Here is a 24,765-nt window from a genome sequence, read left to right on the forward strand (position 1 = left end):
GGGACAAACACCGAGTTACGTACCCGAACAGAGTTTATTGTGCTCGAGTACACGGCAAGAGATTAGCACTCAAGAACAACCACCGTGTAGCGAGCGAACGCCGCTTACGGGGGTGAAATAAAACCACCTAAAAGGAAAGCGCGCACAAGCGAAGTGAGAGGTAGTCAGCCCACCTGCGCGGCTTCGTGCTCGCATCCCGTTGTGGTAAGTGTGTACGGTGGGTGTGCAATTCTCGGCGACGGCGGTGGTCTCCTCGGCGGAAATCGTGAACCGCGCGCGTGCGAGCTCAACCGCCAAAGAACGTCAAGGGTGTTGCGACAGATGCGCTCGTCCCTCGGAATGGGAGAGGAGGTCTCCGGGTTACGCAGGCAGGAAAAAGAGAAGCCCGCGGCAGCGTCGCCGGAGGCAGCGGGGGGTGGCCAGCATACCTTCTCCTCTGCCAACCTCTCTACCAGCGCGCGGGAAGGGGATTGTGAATCCCTACAAACTTCACCATTCCTTGCATTATTTTGAGCATTTCTGTGCACATTGGTGCAAATGGTTAGGGCACTGACCACTGGCAAAAAAAGCATATGCCCTTTGGCATCATATAAGTTTGTCATTTATTTGTCAGCTCACTTCGATCTCAACAAAAGAATAAAACTAAGCCATTTCTGGGAACAGTCTGACTGCAGAACACATTTTCTGCATGGCCAAGATGAGAGCAAATATTAAAATGATTTCTAGTCGCCTCTGAGCTCCTTTGTTTGGACATATAGCAGAGCTTGTGTAATTGAGATCCGATCGCATCATATCAGATCTGCATCCATTATTTTGCTTTGTGTTGATGCTAACTGAAGCTATTCGTTAGGTTTTGATAAGTTATTTTTTTCAACTGTGTGACATTTTTGCCATGACTGTTTCAAAAATTGGTGCCAAGACTGGTTTTGTTTCCTCGCATGTAGAACCTGATATGATAAGGTGCTAAGTATGCCATTGATAAAGTGTGGCCATCAGTGTTCACTTTCCTCTAGTCAAACACAGAGTAGCAAGCCAGGAAACCAGCATTGCAAGGGAGTATTCGATAATCTGTGCAAAAAAATCCAAGAAACAGGGCTGTGGAAGAACAGATGGAAGGTATCTGCTTAGTTCGATTGTCATGGAATCATTTTGCTGGCGAACGGGTATTTGATAAATGTTTCATTAAATGTCTTGTTCGCTTTTTTTTTCACGTATGTTTCTAGGGTTCCATGAGTGTAAAAAGGCATTGCTTTTAATCCATTTTAGGCTGAAGAAATAACATTGACCATTGGCCAGGCTTTTGATTTGGCCTACAGGAAGTTCCTGGAAACATCGGGAAGAGATCTGGAGATGAGGAAACAGTTCATGATTCTTCAAAAAAGGGTGAGAAAGAGTTGATCTGTTTCTGCTTGCCGCAGAAACAGATCAACTTCCTTTTTTTTGCTTGTATTTTGTTGAGGTTGATTTCTGTGTTGTGTGGAGGAAGTGAAAAAAAAAGCTTTGTCACTGTCAGGTTTTCTTGGCAACCTGCAGCATATGCTGTTTTCACGATGGGCTGTTCAGGCGGTCAGCCTCTGTCAGAGGCAGGCTGCTTGTGAAGTGAGGCACTGGGTACGTTGGAAGAATATGTGCATTAAAACGGCACCCATCTGGACTTCAAAATCAACTTTGTGCATGGAGATATGAAGGGACGACACTGTTTATAAGCGATAGCCGAGGCTGACAGAAGAAAGGATTGAATTGAGGAGGTGCCTTTGTCTTTGAAAGGACACTACATTGATGTCATATATATGTTGATACTAATGTGGTAGGGACGATAGTATTGATGGATGGTATTGGATGGGTCATGTTTGGCTATCTCTACCCAGGTCCAAGATTTGGAAGAAGAAAACAGCCGGCTGCGCAAGTGTCTTCGTGACGGTGACTACTCTCGTGGAGATGAAATCGCTTCACCTACTACTGAGACGACCAACCACAAGCCAAAGGCTAAGGTCAGAACTTTGTTTTTGCTAGTCTCTTTACTGAACATTGTGTACTTTTGTGAGCAAAGTTAGGACACTCCTGTGAGGGTAGGCTGAGATCACGCTGAACTGCTTCGTCACATGACGCCCCCATCCTGACCTGCCTTCGCAGGGGGCCCATACTATTCACAATAGTATGCATAGGTTGTACTGCAGTAATAAATTTATTCATTTATTTATTTTCAATACCCTCAAGCGCCGAGGCATTATAGAGGGGAGTGGAGAAACATGCAACAAACACAAAATAAACAACAAATCGGCAAATATACATAGTTAAGCTTCAAGAAAAATACATATGTTCAAATAGAAAAGAAAATATTACATATAAAAATCACAAAGGTAACACATAAAACAGCAAAAACTGCACTGAAGAAAAAAAAATCGAATATGATAATGCCTAACACATAGAATTGCATAAAATGAGCCTCATCAGAGAACGATGATACTAAGCATAATCTGCTATGCAAGCCACGGCTGCAGGAAGGTGGTTCCAATCTTTTGATGTGCGAGGAATAAAACTGTACGAATGTGTTAGTATGGCAAAAAATGGATTGTCTTGTGCTGATGATCGACACAAAAAGAATGATAGGTGGGGGCAGTGATAAGACCTGTGTGCAGTGACGGGTGATAGTAAAGTTTATGAAAAAGGCATAAGTGCGGAAATTTTCTACGCTGTGCTAGAGAAGATAAAGTAATAAGAGCGAGTTGGTGGGCTAGTTGGTTTTGCATATTTAAGGAACAGCACAAAGGACGGGACACAGAGACGCAAGAAAGCACAAATACAAGGTGCTGACTATCAACTGAGGTTTATTGCAACAAGGCAGAGATTATGTAGCGAAGAGAAGTGGAGGTGGAACATAAAGATAGTGCTCAGTCACCGGTCGTCAGAAGATAGTCATGTCACTAAGTTAAAACATTTGCTAATGGTTAAAATTGGGATGAAAAACAGCCATGGGTGGAAAACAAGATAAACAATAGATTAACAATAATGGAAGAGGACGAGGAAAAGCAATGGTGGTAAAATCTAAAACGTGAAAGTTAAAAAATTCGAAATTGCGGTGAAAACAGACATCAATGGAGCACAAGATAAACAATGGATTAACAATAACGGGAGATGAAAGGCAATAGTAGCGGTAAAATAAACGTAAAAGATAAAAATCAAGGTGTGGAGGGCCTTAGTGAGAATAAAACACACTAAAATAAACTGAAACCGAACGGCAGAAGCAATTGTCAGCGCCCAAAGGGTAAAATATTAAAAATCTTTAAAAAGTATAACATTATGAGGAGTAACATGCCTACGGGTGAAGAAACAAAACCGGCAAAATTGTAAATACAAAAAAAAGCCAGGCGATGAACAATAAAACACTAAGAAAGGAAAGGGAACCATTACAACGCATGCGCGGAGGCACTTAGGAATTTCAATTCTTTCTCCGATAAAGAGATTGAAGGTGTGCTTACACAGTGGTCCTTGGCACGGTGGATGTTGATAGCTTCAATAGCTTCAAATATAAAAAGATAGAGAAAGGTTAGATTTCATTGCTGTTATACTCTGTCTGGTTATAGTTAGAAAAAATGAATCGAGCTGCGTTATTCTGAATAAGCTCTAATGCAGCGCAAAGGGTGACATGGTGAGGGTGCCAAATGGGGCGGCATACTCCAATTTTGGAAGAACAAGTGTTTTATAAAGTGGTAATTTTAAAGAGGCCGGGATATTGCTGAAGTCTCGGCCTAAATAACCTAACTTCCGGTTAGCGCTGCCAATGATTGGTTTGATGTGCGGCTTCCAGGTTAGTGATGAGGATATAAGCACATCCAAATACCGATCGGCCGTTACAGATTGAATCGGAATACTGTCCAGGGTATAGGAAGGAGTGTTATTTGATCTGTGGATAACAGCATCATATAAAAGTGAAGAGCACAGATGAGAAGTACAAGAGTAAGCAGTGAATTTCTTAAATTTGAAGAAAATGTGAAAAAGTTGTTTAGTTGCATTTACAAAAATGTGTTGAAGGCCAGGAGCCACGAGTGAGGCTGAAAGGCCAGCCTGAAAAGCTAGTACAGGCAAGTTTGTAACGTCTAGTAGTAATAGCTAAAACACAGCTGCTGTTTACTGAACTTGTTTGGCCTGTGTATAGGGTAAGCGTATAATTCCCTCTTGTAATTGACTCGAATGGGGGCCTGAGCTATACCACATGGTTCTGACATGCTTTCTTTTTTAATATGGTTTGGTATTTGTGTGCACACTACTGCTGCAAAAAAACTGAAACTGCCAAAGTGGCCAAGCGCCGCTGGGGCCTTGTACAGCATATTGCTTGATTTGGCGCTAGACATGTTGCCTTTGTCAACTGCAGGTGCGGGTGACCTCGACCAATGGCACCAGCAAGGCCAGCTCAAGCAGCCTAGTTCCAGAGCCCCTGCCGCCACCCGTGCCTCCCCGCAGTGCTGCTGACCATGGCCAGGTGACAGAGAGAGAGGGCACAATCTCACCCACTGCTGCTCTGAATGGAAGCATGCTAGCACGGGTGGCATTTTTTGCTGATTTTGGTGATGCTTTTGCTTCACTGTATGTTTGGTGTGGTGAAAGCACTCAGACCACCTCCTGTTTGGTTGAGTTTGGACATTTTATCTCAGCCATATGTTCGGCTGAACAATAGGTGTACGTGTAGTGTTGATTTGCGGCATCAAGGTTGATCCGCAGCAGGCATGTTTTCTACTCTAAGCTCTTGTTAATGTGGCCTCCAAGGGACCACAAAATTATTTATTACCTAAAGGTTCGAATTTGCGTGCAAGAACCACTGTCATAAGATTCAGATTCATGGAAGTCTATTTCAATGATCGCTAGCTTGGCGAAGCGTACCTCAACACTATTCCCAGTCTGAATTAGCATGAGCGAGCCCTGTCCATGTCTGAATTAATAACCTGCGCTGCTAGTTTAAATTATCAGGATTTCCAAATTAACTGAATTTGAATTGACGAGATTTAACTAATACAACGTAAATTTTAGTGGTGCTATTCTGAACAGTGAAGCCACTATGGAGGCATTCATGGAATATGTCGACTTTTAAGGTGTTAAATTGTTAGGCTTAAAAGACTCTTGTACTCATATCTGACAAAACTCAATTTGATTTATTTAGTTCTGAGATGGTTAAACTTGACACTCAGTTGTTTCTTTCTTTTCTTCTTGGCTGATTTACTTCCATACCTGTGATGATAGGGATGAAACTGGCACCTTTGCTTTAGGCATTTCTCAGTTTATGCTTGTTTTAGCAGCAGTCACGGAAAAAATGGCTGATCTTGTTCTAACTGAAACCTACTCCCAAGTGGGGTCAAAATAGTATTAATTTGCTCTCGTGTTGATCTGCTTTGTGTTTTGTGTAAGAAGTCTTGATTAGCCTGCACTGTAAGATTGTGACAACTTCCCGTTTCTTTTTCATGAAAAACGTGAACTTGAAAACAATTGATGAACATGATGAACAATGATGAACAATTGAAAATGATGAATATGATCGTTTTTCATGTTTGTGCTGCAGCCCTCGCAGGACCTGTTGAGCCTGATGGGGCCGACCGTGGGCACACGCCTGGAAAACCTGTCCATGGATGACCTGGAGGACTTCAATCCCCGAGCCGAAATGGAGCCAACACAAGCCAAGACCAATGGCTGCACCACGGAGGCTTCCACCAATGGTGAGCAAGCTGGTCCTTTGTAGCTGTGTTTGCTCGCAAACATTTTGTGTTCATTAACCTTGACTAGATCTAGCTGTTCTGCTGCAACTAGTTTGACATGTTTTTGCACTTTTCTTTCAAATTTAAGAAGACAGCAAGGAGGAATGAGTAAGTATTTGTGCACGAAAGCAGTGAGTTTTTTTCTGCCGAAGAACTACTTCATTTGATCAAGTATTTTGGATTCTCTGACTGGAACCTTGTACTACCAGAGTTGTTGATGGGAGTCTCTTTGATGGGCAAAGGAGATTTTCTATTGTCATTGCGGTATGTGATAAATAAAAGCTCTTGCAATCACCCACTTAAAAGGAAGGATGTGCCCTATGCAGCCATGCCACGATATCATCTGAAATCAGCTCCTTCCAATCTTTTGCGGGAGGGAAGGGTACCTTGCCTTGAAGGACCCCACAAACTTTTGCAGTATGTTGGCATGGCTGTTAAGATGTGCGCTGCATTTGTAAGAAGCTTGAGAACTTGTAGTGGGCATTTTTGTTTTGGTGGATATCACATATCAGGCGGTATCCTGACAGTATTCAGTCTGTTTGCTTTACCTGCATTTTGCAATTAATTTCATCTGAATTGCTTTTGATTTATTCCTTCTGTTAAGTGTGGATCCAGGCATTGGTAGTGGGTACCGGTAGCGAGCAATACCGGAGCGGTGTTGGCTCAGCTTCTAGACAGCTAGTCCGCAAAAGCACTTCCTCTTTCTCGGCGATCTGTCCGCTTAATTGGAACTTCTTTACAATCTGGCCCCCGCAGAAAAGGATCCATCCTGGCGACTCAAGGAGACGAAAGGAAAGCGGGATCATAGCAAGGTTTCAAACGGTTGACGTGGACAATCTCATGCCCACGGCGGCGAAGGTCGGTGGAAGCGGCTAGCAATTCAGCTAGGTAATTGATGGGAGAAGTCTGTTGGAGCACTAGATAGGGTCCGTGGTACTTGGCAGTAAACTTTCTAATCAGACCTGGTGGTGTCAATGGGACCCAGAGCCATATGTGAGCACCGGGAGAGTATTGGTGCACAGAGTAGTTGCCGTCGCTGTGCGCTTTCTTCTGGGCTTGCTTGTCCGAAGTAAGCGAGCGAGCCAGCTTAAGAATAGAGTAAAACAGCGCTAGGGGAAACGAAACACGTGAACGACAGACACATGCGCTGACTAGCAACCAAATGATTTATTGTTGCCTGTGAGGCAGCAATATAAAGGAAAAATGACAAGAATTACTCGATTCTTAAGCATGTACCAACCAGCCCGTATTTGCCCTCTTCTTGAGCGAGCCAGCTTGCGACATTTTTCAGCGTGCCTGGCAGCTGCTGAAAGTGATGTATACTCTGAGATATCAGGACTGTAGGGGAGGATGGTGTCGAGTGGAGACGAAGGTTCACGCCCGTACAGCAGAAAAAATGGCGAGAATCTGGTAGTTGTTTGGGCGGTGATGTTATACAGTACAACCTCGTTAATTCGAAGTCATCGGGACCGCGAGAAATCTTCGAATTAAGCGGGTTTTCGAATTAACCGAACACACCAAGAAATAAGACTTAGGCAAAAAAATTCGTTGCAGGAACGTGTTACCTTTATTCGGCATATTTTGAATTACTACTGAAAGTAATCAGAGATGCTGGTTTGCCGCGTCCGGTAGTTTGCGGCTCCTAAGGTCATGCTCTCGAGTTGGTCAAATAGACGAAACATCTCCGAACTTCCACCGCGGCACTCAACAAAACTGCGGATAACGTTCAGCGATCCGATAACTTCACCAAGAGCAGGTGCTCGGGGAGGCTCGTCGGTGTCGTCGTCGCTATCGTCGCTGTCATCGCGCATGTTCGTACCAGCAGTGATCTCACTCTCCAAGTCAGAGTAGCCAGTCTGCTCTTCGCTCTCAATGTTGATATACTCGGCGAAGCCGACTGCGTTGGACTCATCCTCTGCGCAGAGCACATTGATGCGGTCGCAATACTCTGCTCTTCTTCGTCAAGAGTAGTAGTACATGGGTGGTCTGCATCGGCATCAATAGTGCTTTCACTGGAAAAACCAGCGTGTTCAAAACACCGCCTGATCAATGTGGGCTCCACTTGTTTCCAAGCGTACACCATGAGGCATATGGCTCCGAGGAGGTCGATGGAGTACTCCTTGCCATTGGCGTAGCAAAGGAGCATGCGCTTGAGCAGGTGGTACCGATAAATCTTCCTAGTGGGGTGAATGACGCCTTGGTCCATCGGCTGTGAGATCGAAGTGGTGTTCGGAGGTAAAAATACCATCCTGATGGCCTGGAAATGTGGGATGTCGCCATGTGCCGGGCAGTTGTCGACGACAAATAGGACATTCCTGCCCGTGGCCGCGAACTTGCGGTCAAGTTGCCGCACATACTCTTCAAATATTGCACCTGTCATCCAGGCTTTCTTATTGTGCCTGTAGACGAGTTTATCCTTTGGCGGCAGCCGCGCATTTTTGAAGCAGCGAGGCTTCCCCGTCTTCCCGACGACCAGTAGCGGCAGCTTGTGTTTACCGCACATGTTTGCGCCGAACAGCACAGTAATCCTGTCCTTGGCCTGTTTCCTACCCTTGATGGCGGTGTTCTTCACTGCGAATGTTTTTGTTGGCAGCATCTTATAAAAAAGTGCAGCCTCGTCAAGGTTGTAAACGTCGTCTGCACCGTACTCGCTAAGCAGCGGCACCAATGTGTGGTTTCTCCAATCCTCGACAACGCTCTCGTTAGTGCTGCCGCTCTCACCACAGACGGTGAGAAAGGTTAAATTATTGCGTTCTTTAAACCGGCAAAACCATCCATTGCTGCACTTAAATTCCTCGTGCCCAAGTTGTAGAGCTAGGTCGTTGGCCTTCTCCCGCAGTAGCGTTCCATTGACGGGAAGGTGGGCAGCGTTTGCTTTCTGCAGCCAGCGAAGCAGAGCAGCTTCCACATCTTGATACGTGGGAGCCCGCACTCGTGACCGCTTCGAAAAATAGGTCTTGCCGTAAGCCTCTAGTATTTTTGACTTGTTGCTCAATATTGTGGACAACGTCGAGAGGGGCACGCCATGCCTTTTGGCCAACTCGGTCTTCGAACAAGCGCTCTTGCCTGCTTCCTGGATCAAGCAGAACTTCTGCTGCAGCGTTAAAGTCTTGTACTTTGGCATTTCTGCACTGCTACGGTCACAAAGCTAGCACTTCTGCACAGTCCCGCCCAAAAAAACGGCACAGTAGCCGACCCCCAACCACAGCGCACAACACAAAGAAATGGCGCAGGCGAGACCGGCGCGGAGGTGGTGGTGGCGTACTTGCAGCGTCGGAGGCACGGGGGAAGAGTGGGCGAAACACACCAAGGGATGGAGTGGGGGCAAGGTCACATGATAAAAACCGGTATGCCCGCCGTGTTACAGTGAAGCACGTCTTCTCCTCTGCAGGCGCGTGTTTCGGCGGTGCGCGAGGCGCACTGTGGACCGATTTTTGTGCAGAGAGTGCTCCGGCTGGGGCGCTTCGCCTATAAATCATCACCATTACTATGTGGCTTTGCCTCGCGGCTCCGTAGGGCCGTCGTTTCGCCGGGTTTGCGGCGAAACATGGATCAGGCATTGCCGCATAGCAGTCCAAATTTTTGAATTAACCGGGCTGGCGCAGGCCGCCTGTTCGAATTATCCGGCCAAATTTACATTGGAAAATACGGGACCGCAGAAAACCTTCGAATTATCCGGGATTTCGAATTAACAGAGTTCGAATTATCGAGGTTGTACTGTAGGCATAGGTTATAAATGGGAGAGTTTTGTCCCAATCAGAGGGGTCGGAGGCGATGTACAGTGTGATCCACTTCTAGCTATTTCATGACCACAGCTTTCAAAGTATCATTGCGTCCGACCTGGCCATTCCATAAAGCTAGGCGGCAGGCCATGCGAAGCATCTCCTCCGTGTCCCACTGTGCATATATCGCTTTGCTTTGATAAGCGCCTGCATCCGACGCAATGCTGCTTTGAACGCAGTGACCGTGTTATAGCTAGAAGTGGATCACCCTGTACTTGGACATCATGTCACCCAGTGCGCGGTTGAAGCGCTCTGTGAGGCCGTTGGTTTGAGGGGGGTATGCGCTGGCTGTCCGGTGGATGGTCTGACATTCGCGTAGGAGCGCTTCGGCATCCTCTGATAGGAAAGGCTTGCCTTGATCACTTAGTTCACGAGGGGCCCCGTGCCGCAGAATGAAATGATGAAGAAGAAAGGACGCAATATTTATTGGGTCCGGTGGCATCCTGAAGTGCTGCTGTCTCCGCATAGCGAGTGAGGTGATCGACGGCCACGATTATCCAACGATTTCCTGCAGGTGTGTACGGCAGAGGTCCATGCAAGTCGATGCCAACACGATTGAATGGTCGGTATGGGCATGGAAGGTGCTGTAGTGGAGCCGGCTGGTGGAGAGGAAGCGGCTTGCGACGTTGCCATATTGACACACCTTCAATTGTGCTCAAGGAATCCATTTCAGCCTTTCATAATGTCTAGGTCTGCTGGGCCTTCTGCCATTGAGTGCAAAGTGAGGTTATACTGCAGATAAAAGAAACACTGATGATTTTGGTTGATAACAACCTCCCAGAGTGGCCTATATCTGTTTGCATAATCGTATCCGACACAAAAAAAGCCATCACACTTATCCAGTGCTGTGAGTCAGATAAGAAAGCCGGAAATTTGGCTTGCTCGTAACTCTTCAAAGCATGATTAATGAATCATAATGTGCAAGGGTCGTTGTCAAGACTGGATTCAAACAAATGCAGGCACATCTGACACGGTGGCAGCTGCCAAGGACCTCTTTGGAGCAGAGCCGTTCTCTCCCAGCAAGGAGGAAGACCCCTTTGGAATGGGAGACTTTTCCTCGGACAAGCTAGGTGCCCAGGAGCTGGAGAACGCAATTGGCATAATCGACCGCAGGCTCAATGAAATGAAGGTAAGTACACTTACTCTGCCTTTGCAGGTGCTGAACACGGAAGGATTACCACTAACGTCCTGGCAGTACAATCAATGAAAAAACACCTTTTGCTATTCTGTCATGTTGACATACGTTTCTCCGTAGCAGAATTCTCTGATAAACGAAATCAGTCTACAGTTGAATCCCGCTATAACGAAATTCACGGTGCACGAAAAAAAATTCGTTCTCGCGGAACTTCGTTATCGCAAAAATTTGACGTGAAACGCAGAAAGAATTGCCCAAGCAGCAGCAAAGGCGTTTAATGCCAAAAATCTGTAAGCTTGGTTTGCTTACGCTTCACGGCGAGCAACGCCGTCACGCGATTTTCGCACTCGGTCAGCAAACCCATTGCAACATCGTCGTCTCGGACAGCAACGAAATTCCTGATGACATCAAAAGCGTCCATCACCTGTACGGCGGTTGCCGCAGCCGGCGCTTCCTGTACGTCGTCGTCTTCTTCATCGGAAGAGTCCTTATCATTCCGGGCAGCTTTTATGATCTGCTCATCACTCATCTCTTCGTGAACAACAACACAAGCGTCAGCGCCGATGTATTCATCGAGCTCGAGATTAGGCGGCACGGTTCCTATTTCTCCCAGCGTTTTCCAGGCGGCCGCGATCCCCGGAGCCGGTGACGCCTCTTCGTCGTCGTCTGTAACGCCTGGTGTTAGGCCAGCAGAGTGTACGGGTCGACCTTCGGCAAATCCGGCGTGCCTGAAACAGTTCACAATTACTGAGCGCCCCAGTGTGCTCCAGGCAGCAGACATAATCTGCAGTGCCACGTACAAGTCCACCTTCGTGTCTCGGCCGGTTTCAGTGTTAAAAAGCAGCCGCTGAATTAACCTCCCGCGGTAAGCGCGCTTCAGGCTAAGAATCACGCCCTGATCGAGAGGCTGTAAGACAGACGTGCAATTGGGAGGGAAAAACCTCAGCTCCGTGTTAGTGAGCTTGACTTCGTCGGAGTGATGCGCTGAACAATTGTCCAAAAGCAAGCAAACTTTACGGCCCTGCCGCTTCATGTCGCGGTCGAATGCCATCATCCACTCGGTGAAAATAGCGCGGGTCATCCATGACTTGTTGTTCGCCTTGTACTGCACAGGTAGGCTACGAGTTCCCTTAAAACAGCGCGGCTTGGCACTTTTGCCTATGACTAACGGCGGACGCTTGTCCGAGCCATCCATGTTTGTGCAAAGCAGCACTGTGATGCGTTTTTTGCTGTGTTTGCCGCCGTGACAGCGCTGCCCCTTGAAGTCGAGCGTCCTAGCCGGCAACATCTCGTAGAATAGCCCGGTCTCGTCGGCGTTGTAAATGTCTGCAGGCGCGAAGTTGCTTAAAATTCCGGCCATGTTACTCGCCTTCCAAGCAGCTGCTCCGTCCACGTCTGCTGACATTGACTCGCCGCACAACACTTTTCCGACGATGTTATGGCGGGCCTTGAAACGGTTTAGCCAGCCAATGCTGGCTTTAAAATCATCAATGCCAAGTAGGCATGCATAGTTCAAGGCTTTCTGCTGGACGATGCTTCCGGACAGGGGGACGTTGCTGGCTCGTGCTTCCACAAACCACGCATGCACTGCTTTGTCCAACTCTTCATGGAGGGGCCGCGTCACCTTTTTGTGCTTCGAGGATGTGCCTGAAGCAAGTGCCATTCTCACGCTGTCCTTATTGCCTAGAATCGTTGACAGCGAACTTGCAGGAATTCCGAAGTCTTTCAGCAATTGCCGCTTTCTTCCTTCCGCTTTCTGCTTGGGCGATTATTTGAGCTTTTTGCTCAAGGGAAAGAGTTTTGCGTTTTTTCACTTGCGTTGCCATCGTGTCCTGCGGATGAAAACTCGTCGTTGTCGAAGAGAAAGGCAGCGAGTGAACAACGCGACCATGACACAAAGCCAAAATGGCGGAACTGCAATCACGTGATTTCATGCTTAATGTGGCTTTGGATTTGACTTGGACTTCTCGCCAATAAAACGAGTTTCGGTTTCGATTTTGAACGCGAAAATTTCGTTGAAGCGGAAACGCTCTGCAAAAATGGTTCGTTGTGCAGAGAAATTTAGGCAATTAATTCTTATAGGATACTCGCGGGGAATAAAAAATTATTCGTTGTCGCGGAAATTTCGTTGTGGCGGTATTCGTTGTGGCGGGATTCAACTGTATTGCTACTTTGGTTTTGAAGACACGTGTTCTGAACTGGGTGCAGTGCAAAGTACCATATGTATACTTACTCTCAGAGCAGCCCATATGTTAGTGGTGGTTTGTGTAAGCTCACCATTGCTAACTAATCTTCTGCTCATAATTTGCAACAGAAAGGGCAAAATGTTAAGCTACGCAGTAGCTAGCATAGGGCGCGCCCACTCTAGCTGAAAGTTTTAATGCCCCAAAGCACCGCCCTCCAGGCCTTTGGGCTCTGGTGGAGTATGCATCGTTCGCCCCATGTCACTAGGCCTAGTGTTCCTCATGGAAGCCGGAGCGAACATGCTTTGAATATAGTCACCGTTTATCAACATGTCTAACCTTGTTACGAGGTTGCCATCACACAACTTCACATTAAAATAAAACCTCTAATTGATTTCTGCAAAGCCTTTGGCAGGAAATCGCATGGAAATGCAGGCCAGGTGAAGCCACCTCATGCTTCTTTTGTTGCGGGCGGTTAATTTGTGCCAGTCTTCGGGTGCATGTCTTCTTTTAATCCATACTTTCCAGTCGTAATTTGAATCATTTGCAAGCCGTGGTAATTTAGTATTAAAATGAGTCACTGCATAAAAAGGGAACAGGTAATCTCTGAATAAAATTTGTTTATTCAGAGGCTTGAAACTTCAGTTTCGCATCGCAGCCTTTTTTTGCCTTGCAAGCAGTGTCGTGTCGAGTAAACACGGTGCACATCGAAGCCACGCGGTGAGCGCGTAGTCATAGTCGGTCCATTCGACACATGATTTTTGGATTCTACCACCATGGAAAATTTGAAATTAGTAGGCTTGATGTAACGTGAGCCATATTCCATCAAAGGGATCCACTTCTGCTGAGAGCTATCTATGCATGCACACAGGCGCATTGGAATGGTGATAGCAAGCGACGGCGCATCATTTTTTGGAAAAAACACGTCATTTATGCATCAGAAAATATGGCACATATTTACGTCAAACGCTCGGAGAGCAAGTGACGAGTTCTATCATTTTTGCTCTATGCTGCGTTACTGAACAGTGCTTCATATTTGTATGAATAGAGGCTGTCGAATATTGGAAACTGGGCCATTTGATTCACAGGATGAGCGCTGTACTGGAGGCTACTCGTATTTCCTCCACCTTTTCTTGCCCGCAAGATTCTTTCTTAAGGTGATGTAGTTATGTCTGCAGGAAGTATCCGTAAATTGTCTCCAGATGTGGCGTCATAAGGTGGTGAAGTATACACAAGCTTCATGTTTGTAAACAAAGGCGGCGCTGCGATCGGCAGCGTCATAGGTTGTAAGAAAAACACAGTGTGCCTACACTGCGCCAAGCGAAGCTGCTTTCAAAACTAGTGTGCGCGTGTGAATATTTTGAAGCGTTAAGCTTCGCTTGTGCATAGAAATGGTTTTATTTATGCCTGGAAGTGATTCAGCACTTTATCAGCCGATTACTTCTGGAATTGCCTGCCGAAGAGTGCTGAATTGGCGCTTTCTTCTACGTGGCCTCAGCAGCGCACGACTACGGTGGGCGACTGTAATGACCGATTAAGTTCAATGAAAACGAGAAAGGGCAGTGTATAAGAAAAACAAATAGCCAACCTTGTTCAACTTCTGGGCCTATTGCTAGTGCATACAAGGAGGACAAGGAATGAATGACTGGAAGTGTTTTTCATATGACTACTATTTTGATGGGCTTTCTGCTGCTGCTGGCACCTTCACTCTAAAGAACATTACCGATAACTACAGTCGAACCCGGATATATCGAACTCGAAGGAGATCGCGAAATAGTTCGATATATCGATAATTCGATATACAGAAATCGGCTTGTGACGGCACTTACGATGCGAAAAAACGATACCGTATTTGTCGCGTAATCAACCCACTCTCATAATGAACCCACCCTCCATTTTTGCACCCGAGAATTTAAAGAAAAACAAAAAGCGTTAAGGCCAGCTCGCTCACATGCAAGCGACTGAGCGATCTCAGCGGCAGCGACAGAGCGAAAATTTTCAAACTTGTTGGAACTGCGTCCCTCTCGTCGCTCGAGTCACCGCGGCAGCTCAAAACAAGGTTTCTGTGTCGCCGCGGCAGCAGAAATCGCGAGAATTTTCGCTTGCATGTCGATGGCGCGCGTCAGTCCGTTTCGGTGGTCTCATCCACAGCACATTGGCAGCGTGCCAAGATGCTGCCAGCGATAATGTCGGGGTGCGTTTATCTTTTGATAGCTCCTGAGGTGGCGGGGAGCGAACTTGGCAGAGTTCTCGTGATGGCTTGATTGCGCAAGCCTGGTTCGATTTATCACACCGCGCTTGGGGCGGGCGTCATGATCGCAGCAGCTGACCGCGTGCTTTCGCTGATTCATACATGCAAGGATAAACGATAAAAAAAATAAAATAAACATCTCCGCAAAAAAAAAAAAAAAAACTGCCGCTTCTTAACGTCCGCAGCCGCCATATCTTACGCTGCGCGTACAGCACAACAATAAGAAAGGATGATAGGATGACTCTTGCAAAAAAAAGAAAAAGAGAAAAAAGAAGACAAAAAAAAGCTGCCGCTTCTTAACATCCGCAAGCGCCATAGCCACGTCCGCCGCACGCGGAGGGTTCGCAACAAACGCTGGTGAAAGCGTCCAACGTCTGTCTGAAAACGGGCTGAGCTGGCTTGGCGCATGCGTTGCGCGTGCTGAAGGAGAGAGATAGCTCAGCAAAAGAATGGGCACACCCACGCACATGGCTTGCAAACGTCATGTGTTGGCGCGCGGGAAACGACAACTGCAGATGTGCACGCCTTTGGGGAATAGCCGCGGCGCTGCCCAGACCAGCCGTCGCCGAACTGTTCCTTCTCATTCCTTCCGCGCGTGGCTTGAAAACGTCACGCGGCAAACGGCCAAGGGTAATGCGATCGTCTTTGGGGAAGGCACACTTTCCAGTGCGTGGTGCGGAGTTCGATATTTCGAACGACCGGTGAATTTGAGTTTGATATATGGCTCGGCTTTCCTATACTTTTACATGGGATTTTCAAGGGGATATTTCGTGAGTTCGATATAACCAAAATTCGATATATCCGGGTTCGATATAACCGGGTTCGACTGTATAGTGAACTAAAATCACATTTCTAGCTCAGTTTACCGGCAACTGAAGTTAAGAATTTCACTGAATAAGAACTCAATCCTTTATTTTTTTGTAACACTCACCTAGTGCACGCTGCCAACTTGTTTTATCTTGCTCGATAAAAAGACGTTTGACGTCTTTTTCATCACGCAGACGTAGCCAAGGTCATTTAGAGGTTGAATATATGCATGAAGGCCTTCAAGAATGCTCTGATTTTGTTCTTTGCTTTTTACGAGAGTTGCATGACCGCAAATGTAACATTCTTCACGATCGCTTGCGGAGAAATGTGCACAATCTGCTAAGCTTTTTTATATACCGTATTTACCCTCATCTAGCAGCTTACCGGTATCGCTGAAGAGGAAAGTATATAACAGTTGCATCTTACTTGTACTCACCTATGGGGCTGAAACGTGGAGGCTAACCAAGAGTTCTACTTAAGTTGAGGACAACCTAGAGGGCTATGGAATGAAAAATGGTAGGGGTAACATTAAGAGATAGGAAGCGTGCAGAGTGGGTCAGAGAAATAACTCAGGTTACCGACATTCTAGTGGAAATTAAGAAGAAATGGGCATGGGCAGGACATGTAGTGCGAAGAGAGGATAACCGATGGTCGCTTAGGGTAACAAACTGGATTCCAAGGGAAGGAAAGCGTAGCAGGGGCCGGCAGAAAGTTAGGTGGGTGGATGAGGTAAAGAAGTTCGCAGGGGTCAAGTGGATGCAGCTAGCACAGAACCGGGTTAAATGGAGAAATATGGGAGAGGCCTTCGCCCTGCAGTGGGTATAGTCAGGCTGATGATGATGATGATGATGATGATTTACTCTCATAATGCTCGCACTCTCATAATCATTGCACCCCCACCTTTACTGCCGTGAAAGTTGACTAGCGCCATCTTTCAAGTGCTACTGAAACTAGCTGGCCTGGTCAGGTGCATGCGGTACCAGGCGGCGCTACCCGAACCACCATCATCGTCATCATCACCAGCTCCGATCGCTAGCGCGACTAGCGCCTCAAGAAGGAAACGTAAAGGCGTCAAGGTGTTTCTTGTCACTTTCGTTGTTCCGCTGGTTCCACCGCACGTTCTCCAGAGTCCCGCGCTAGTTCAGTGCGTGCTACTTTTGTCATCGTGCTCTTGGTGCCGCGATACGCAAGCTACACCGCTGCCTTCAAGCTAAAAGCTGTCGAGTATGCTTTGGAGCACGGCAACCGCGTCGCCAGCAGACACTTCGGAGTCAACGAGTTTTGCGTCCACTACTGGAGATGGCAGCACGACAAACTCAAAGGAACCCGCAAGTCTCTGCGTGCCTTCCGTGGTCCGAAGAAGGGCAAGTTTCCTGGGGTTGAAACTGTGCTCCTAGATTGCATTAAGGCTCTACGGGCGGATGGTTGCGCCATGTCAATAGAGCTGATACAGAACCAGGCACGCGTAATTGCCAGGAAAGAAGGCATCTCGGCGCAAGATTTCCGGGCAAGTAACGGGTGGGCCATGCGACTCATGCGGTGCAATGGACTTTCTCTGAGGAGGCGGACGACGCTTTGCCAGCGGCTACCTGCAGCCTATGAAAACAAGATCGTGGACTTCCGTTGCTTCGGATATGAATTCGACCAGAAAAAAAACTTGCTCTCGCAGATAGGGAACGCGGACCAAACGTCCCTCAATTTTGGCATGCCGAGCAATACGACAGTGGAGCAAACAGGTGCGCGGTCTGTGCACATCAGGACCACTGGTGCCGAAAAACGGTGCTTTGTGATGCTAGGCGTGACGGCAGACGGGCGGAAGCTGCCACCATATGTCATTTTCAAATGCAAAACCCTGCCGAAAGGAAAGCTGCCCTCCGGAATACACGCAAGGGTACAAGAGAAAGGTTGGATGATGGCAGAGTTGATGATCGACTGTTTAAAGACTGCGTGGGCACGGCGACCGGGAGCACTTCTTTGTCAGTCGCTTCTCGTTCTCGATAGTTTCCGTGGTCACCTCATGGACTTTGTTCGCACGAAGTTGACTGAATTACGCATAGACATAGCAATAATTCCAGGTGGCCTCGCATCAATGCTACAGCCTCTGGACGTGTCTTTGAACAAGCCGTTCAAAGATAGCGTTTGGAGGCTGTATGCAGAATGGATGGCCGAAAGCCAACATGCTCTTACGCAAACATGCTCTTATGCCGGGCGGCAAGATAAACAGGCCATCTGTAGAGCAGCTGTGCAGCTGGATAACAAAAGCCTGGAACATGATTGGCGCTGAAGTCGTCGGGAAGAGCTTCAAAAAAACTGGCATTTCCAAGCCCCGGACGCGACGGAAGACGACTTGGTGCAGGACGAAGGTTGTGAAGGTGAAGACAGTGAGGCTGAGGAAGCCGACGAAGCTGTGACCAGTGATAGCCATGGCAGTGTCGATGCGGACTCCGTGGACTCAGAGTGATGGTGATGCTGCAGGCGGCCAGCCTTCGCAAATAAAGTGTTTTTGCACTCGGTGTTTGTCGTCTCTGTGCTTTTATTACTAACGTAAGTCCTGTTTGAAATTAATGTTTTGGTTATATTTACAATAGCTGGCTTGAGAACCCCGGTTCACAGCCTATTTACATTTGCGTTCAGCACTCCAAAGCATTTGTCGAAAAATTTTCCCCGCATAATTATTGCACCCCTTAACTTAGCACCGATTTTCTGCGAAAAAATGTCAGCATTATGAGAGTAAATACAGTACTTCGAAACTTTTTACTCAAAAGCGCGTCATCTTATTCTGCACCCGTCATAGCTGATTCCACTTTGGGACATTAAACTGCACGTACCATATACACCACATACTTAAATATATTCTGCTTGATCAGAGCTACATTGCACGTGGAAAATTAATTTGTTCGTCAAAATCTTAATTACCTTCAAAAAGAAAGTTTAATAATCTGAGAAATAAACTGAGTGACTTTGCCCTCATCCTAACAATGTTTACTCGCTTTCTAGGGCCGGTGATGAGTCACTCATTGAAACTCTTGAAAGTGAAAAACTGAGAAAAGCTATACTTCACAAGAGCGGCCCTGTTTTGATATCTATCGCGCTGGAGTGACCGCTCAAAGTAACCACAGTTACTTTCGCAGCAGCTTTTGTCCTTTTTTGTACAAACATATGCACGGGTGCAGGTGAATGGAACTCAGCGCGACTTCTTATGACTTGATAAAACGTGCATGAGCTGCAAGCGTTTGTTATTGCGCTATTTGTTGTGCCGCCGAAAAGCAGTCACGATGATTAAAAGCCGCAAACAAATTTATTCACAACGCAGAAGTGCAATGCATGTTAGCCGCGTAGGCAATCAGTTGACTAATGGTCTACTTTTCATGCTCAATGCCGCGGCCCTTCACTTTCATATTTATCAGACTGCAAGAAACGTGTGCTTTTTTTTTGGTGCCTTGTGGTGCAGCCAGCTGCACCACAGCTTTTAGGAATATCGGGAATTACGCCCGAAAACACAGCAAGTGCCGAGCATCTAATGCAGGTGACCCGATCTTTTGCCTGCACCACGAAAGTCAATGCTGTCGCCAGTGCCACTGCATCTCGACTGACGTCACGGGCTGACGCTTGTCTATATAAAGGCAGTGATTAATCAAGAGTCATGGTCATAGTTCGTGATGAGTTGTTGCTGATTAATGATGTTAATTAACAATTACTGAGTATGTCATGTGACTGAGAGTGTCATATGAAAGTTAAATTGCATGAAAATGTTGCATTACTATGAGAGCATCACATGAGCTTGTCACATAGCAGTCAAGTTGCATGGGAATGTTACGTGGCTGTGATCACGTGACACTCATGTTGCATGAGAATGTCAAGCGACAGGAGTGATACCGTACCCCCAGTCACGCACTTGCGGGAGCACTGCAGTGAACGGGCGCTGAGGAAAGGAAATTTTCACTGTGCAGCACAAGACCTGGCCTTGCTAGCAAAGCTATACAAGGGACGCACTATGTACCATGTGCAGCAACAATGCTCAGACATTCGCATAGCTCCTGTGCAGATTCTGCAGTGCTCTTTGTAGCGTTTTTTTAGTCGGTGCCTTGCCGTGAGAACTTGCGACTCCTTGTTTCTCCATCTGTCAGGGTCTTCACGTGCCGGTGTCGCTTGTTGTTTCAGGATGGTTTCAGCCGAGGGCTGTCCTTTGGGAAGGATGATTTCCTTCTCGAGCAGCTGGACCCATTGGGAGCCAAGCCATTTCCTTGAATCCTGTGGACAGATGCAGATGAGTGTGAAATTTGAGTCAACGATGCCGGTGTCCATGGTGTGTCAGAGATGTGCTGCTGAATTGTCCTCCCTGTGTGGTTTTTGTCATCGCGCGTGCAGTGGCATGGTGGAATTTGAAGCCTCATGCTTTCAACGGGGACCATAAGTATATGCCCAAACGTGTTTTTGTTTTCCTGACTTGTGTGCAAGAGAAGTCCAATGGCTCTTTGCAGGTTTACACACGTACATTGTCATTCCGTAGTCTATGATGAGATGGTTCCAACATAACCAGCCCCTTTTTGTCCTTTTTTTTTTTTTCTGATGCGACTAAAAAACTGCTTTGTATTCTTGCACGTGCATCGAAAGGTGTCTGAACAACGGCAGACTGGTACACATGCAGTTCTTTTGACTTTTTAATTGGCTGCTCTTGTCCAAGACAGTGGCCTCTCCTTTGTCTTTTCTTTCAAGCAGCCTGTTTGTGTTTTGTTTACAACGAAATTCCTTTGTTATTCTCGCAAATGTTCTCATCTTCTAGGTGCACACGCAAAGAGGCTATCGGCAACTCTCGAGTATGTAGAAGTATTTTAGCTTGTTGACCCTGTCAGAACCAGTTTCACCCTGTAGACAGAGCCAGACATCAGAGCTGTGATTTCCTTTAGCCTCTTTTCATTTTTTTTTATGCCTCTTACTGACTTTTATTTTCTTCTTCGCACAAAGTACATGGATGCATATCCACGTACAACTATTACCGCTGGACGCACCACTGTAAATGCAGCCATTACTCCACTACTTCACCCATCTTCAAGTGTCTTATGAGGGTCATGCCTGAACCTAATGTAGCTAGGTCATGTTCTAATAACTTCTTATCTGATGCAAAGGACAGTACATCCTTCGTGAGGTTCTCACGAGGAGCAGCCCACTTGGTGTTGAAAGCATAGTGAAGTTGTAGCAATAATGTGAGTTTGTAGTTAGTGTGTTAATATGATCATGCTTGTGTTTCAGTTTGGCTCATTTGCTAGTTCATGGTTATGACGCTACTGGGTGGTTGATTTGTGCACGCTTCATGCTTGAACGGCAGTGTACCGCCTATCTGATCATGACTTACTGTACATGAAAAACTGCTTTTCGATGCCTTCCTCTCCCGGCCTTACTTGTAGTATTATTCGGATGGAGAATACTATGATGGTTGACTGACATGAAGTGTGCCAAGTTGTAAAGTTTTTTTTTGTGAAAGCTAGGTCTAGAGATGTGGAATATATTATTGAAAACTGTTATTGGTGTTTATATAAGTTTAAGGCTATGTGGTGTGAGTGTTGACTTTCATGGCCACCACTATTTGCTCGCTATGCAACATGGAAGTAAGTGTGATGGATATATGATTGGTATGTCAACTTCGACCTCTCATTTTTTCGCCGTGATTAAGTTCATGCTGGTGCTTGACTATGTTTCAACTTTTTGGTTTTAGTAACTGTTTTTGTGCAGTTGGAATTTTGGATCAGTTTTTCAATTCACTCATTTGAATCTCTTGTGTTTCTATACCTGTGGCTGTCGCTGGCAGTTATCACAAAAAAGTTGGTAGAAAATTGAGATGTCGTTTACATATTAACGAAGCGCAAGGTAGAAACTGCTGGTTCAAAGAAACTGTATTGCAGCATTGTTTGTTGACAATAAAGCTGTTTTTTTTCTCATTTCTAATATGTGTATTGGACCTTTGGAATGTAGCTCAGTTGATGTGTGAAGATTGAGTCTAATAAATTAGAAGAGTGGTGGGAGACCAGCTGTCGAGCTCCAGCCTGTGTGGCCAGCGTAGTCTCAATTTCCAGAGCCCTCCACGATGACATTTCATAGCCAGAGTTACTTTGCGTAGCCTCAACTTCCGGAGCCCTCTACTATGGCATCCCATAGCCAGTCTTTGCGTGGTTTCAATTTCTGGAGTCTTCCACTAGGTGGTTGGATTTGGCTGAATAGATGCGTGTGGACATATGTGAGGCAATAATTAACAGCACCTTTTTCACTGGCCATACTGTTAAGGCAAAAACACTCGACCCACTTAAGCAAGCCCAATTTTTATAACCTAATCCTTTTGTTATCAGTTCAGTAGATTCTTTCAGAGATGTTGAGGGCAAGCTTTCATGGCAGGACCATGTGGTGTTGCCGAAGGATGTTACCACCTAATGCCCCTTGAAAGCAGTGATGCTCACCTTTGCACGTGCTTTCTTCCTTGATTCTATATTTTTGGGTGGTTCAGTGCCTCAGTGGTGTATACAAATTTGAAAATGTAATGGCAGTATTGAGAATATTGGAATTAACATTTACGAGTTATAGGATTTTCTTGTTAGGCTACCTGGAAAGGAGATGATGGAACAAGAATGTCTTTTGGCTAATTTGTTTCATAAGTCATTGTGTGAACTCAGACTCAAAAAGGTCATTTGGAAGAATTCTTGCTGTAGACACTTTCACCGTATCAATTTGTTTTATGGCGTGTATTGTAATTGTTGCCTTTGGCACGTTCACTCATTTGTTTTGCTTTGTCCTTGCATGTTTAATGCAGGTTTTTTATCAGTATGCCATCTTCCAGGAAATTGGTTGGGTGCAATGCTTGTCTGCATATGTGGCTTTTGAGCGTGGCTATAGTTTTTGCGCTCCGGTTATGTCTGAAGTTGCCCAGACAGTTGCTTAATTTGAAGGCTGTCAAGCAATGCCAGCATCCACACATTGTTAACACCTGTGCAGTGTGGAATTATCTGAACATTCTTTTAAACACCGTTGGGAAACAAATTTATTAAAGTACCATGAAGATATATGGGGGAAGCCAGCATTCTATAGTATGAACAAGGCATCTTTGCATACACGCCAGGTTGCTAATGCTTTTTCCTTCAGCTCTCCTGTGATCATGGGGTATAGTCTGGCTGCAGCAAATGTATTTGATTCTGAGTTGAAATACAAAAATTCCTTTGGGTTTGTGTGATGCCAGCACATGTCTGAGAGGCCCAGGTAGTCTAAATTAATCCTTCGCCCTCCCCTACAGCATCTCGCACAGGTCATGTATTACTTTGGAAGGCTAAATCCCACCGTTTGTAACTATACTTACTTACTAATTGTTGGCCACTTAAGCTTTTATAACCATTATGTATCGCTGCTAGAACCTCGCCTCACATTAAAATTATGCGAAACACTTGCCCACTGCACCAAAGCACTCCCGCAAATCAAGCAGCACTTTAGTCTTGATTACCGATGTGCGTATCAAAGTGCAAGCTCGAAAAAAATAACCACTCTGGAACGGATTTCTCAATATCGTAGCAGGTGTATTGGACCGTTCTTGCACTAGGCCCAGGCCCCTCGACCGATAGCGCTGCCAGAATGGCGAAGCAACTGGAGAGAGAGTTAATTGTTGCAACTATAGGAAGAGGAGAAAAATTAGCTGATCGTTTAACTTTGGTTAACCCTGGAGGGAAGCGAAAGCTTCTTGTACATGGCTATGCTCATTGCTAAGCTCGGATTGGACACATTGTGTGTTTCTCCAAACTTAAAGCCCGTCTGCATCCCTCTTTGGCACGCCGCCTTTTCAGTGCCTCGTTCTGACTTGCCTTCACGTTCCGACGCGCTACTGTAACAGGGTGTTCACCCTCCATCACACGCAGTGTTGTAACCTACGCAGGAGCCGGGAGCTCCTATTTATATACGTATTGCCCCACTAGTGCCCGCTACCTGCTCGTCGCACAGACGTGACCTCGACAGTGGCCACAGGCTACTTGGTGGCCTATGTGACTATGCCCGACATATGGCGATTAGGTCGCGTAACTGACCGGTCATGGGCCACTTGGCGGCCTATGTTGCTTTGCCGCAGTCACATGGCGATCACTAGGTCACGTAGCCTTGACATCACCTCACGTAACATTGACAGTGGTCAGGGCCACTTAGCCTACACGACATGCCCCAAAGTCACATTGCAACCACCAGGTCACGTGACGTTGATGTCACCCCAAAGACCTCGCCCTTGACAGGTCACGGGCCACTGGGTGACCTATGTGACTATGCTCCAAAGTCTCATGGCAACCACCAGGCTTAACAGAGAAGTTTGGCCTCTAAATCTTCCTCAAGGTGAAAACCGTGCATACTTGCACGGCCGCTCGATGGAAGAGCACTGGGTGCGGCCTGCTGCGTCGCGCCGCCGTCAATGGGCAAGTGCATTCTTGAGAAGCTTACATTTGCGACCGCTATTTCTGCTGAGGGCATCACTGTTCGGGGACACGTCGCCGCCGGGGTTGCCGGCTCTGAGCGCGCGGTTTGCTTCCTTTCTGGAGTTGTTCGCCTTGCGTCTGCGTGATAAACGCAAACTTTTTGTATGCGCGTGTGCAAGCATGTTAATGATGAGACGGGATGCGTTTGTTTTTTAAGGCGAAAGCCGTTCTAGGCTGAGCCTGTAATCTGTGCATCGCATCTGTGCACTGGTGTGTTAGACGTAAAAGCTGACGTGCAAGGAGGGAGATTAAGAATGAAAATGATTGATGGTGATAGGTAATCAATAAAAGTTGTAAATAGACATTGATAGAGGTAATGACTAATGCTAATGACTAATATTGGTTAATAATGACTAAAATGATTTATAATGTCC

The 24,765-nt window shown here is 46.4% G+C and overlaps 1 protein-coding gene across 1 annotated transcript in view; it reads left to right on the forward strand.

The window, feature by feature from the left end:
- Positions 1–21,845, forward strand: part of ced-6 (PTB domain-containing adapter protein ced-6) — a 32,038-nt gene extending 10,193 nt beyond the window's left edge. Inside the window, exons 7-12 of the mRNA XM_084607533.1 lie at positions 1,267–1,383; positions 1,869–1,991; positions 4,373–4,480; positions 5,552–5,705; positions 10,486–10,655; positions 20,064–21,845. Coding sequence (XP_084463659.1) covers positions 1,267–1,383; positions 1,869–1,991; positions 4,373–4,480; positions 5,552–5,705; positions 10,486–10,655; positions 20,064–20,150 — 759 coding nt within the window. The 3' untranslated portion in view covers positions 20,151–21,845. The remainder of the gene's footprint in view (positions 1–1,266; positions 1,384–1,868; positions 1,992–4,372; positions 4,481–5,551; positions 5,706–10,485; positions 10,656–20,063) is intronic.
- Positions 21,846–24,765: the final 2,920 nt, after the last annotated feature.

Source organism: Amblyomma maculatum, chromosome 6 (genome assembly GCF_055883805.1).
Source record: "Amblyomma maculatum isolate TAMU_Amacu chromosome 6, ASM5588380v1, whole genome shotgun sequence".
NCBI lineage: Eukaryota > Metazoa > Arthropoda > Arachnida > Ixodida > Ixodidae > Amblyomma > Amblyomma maculatum.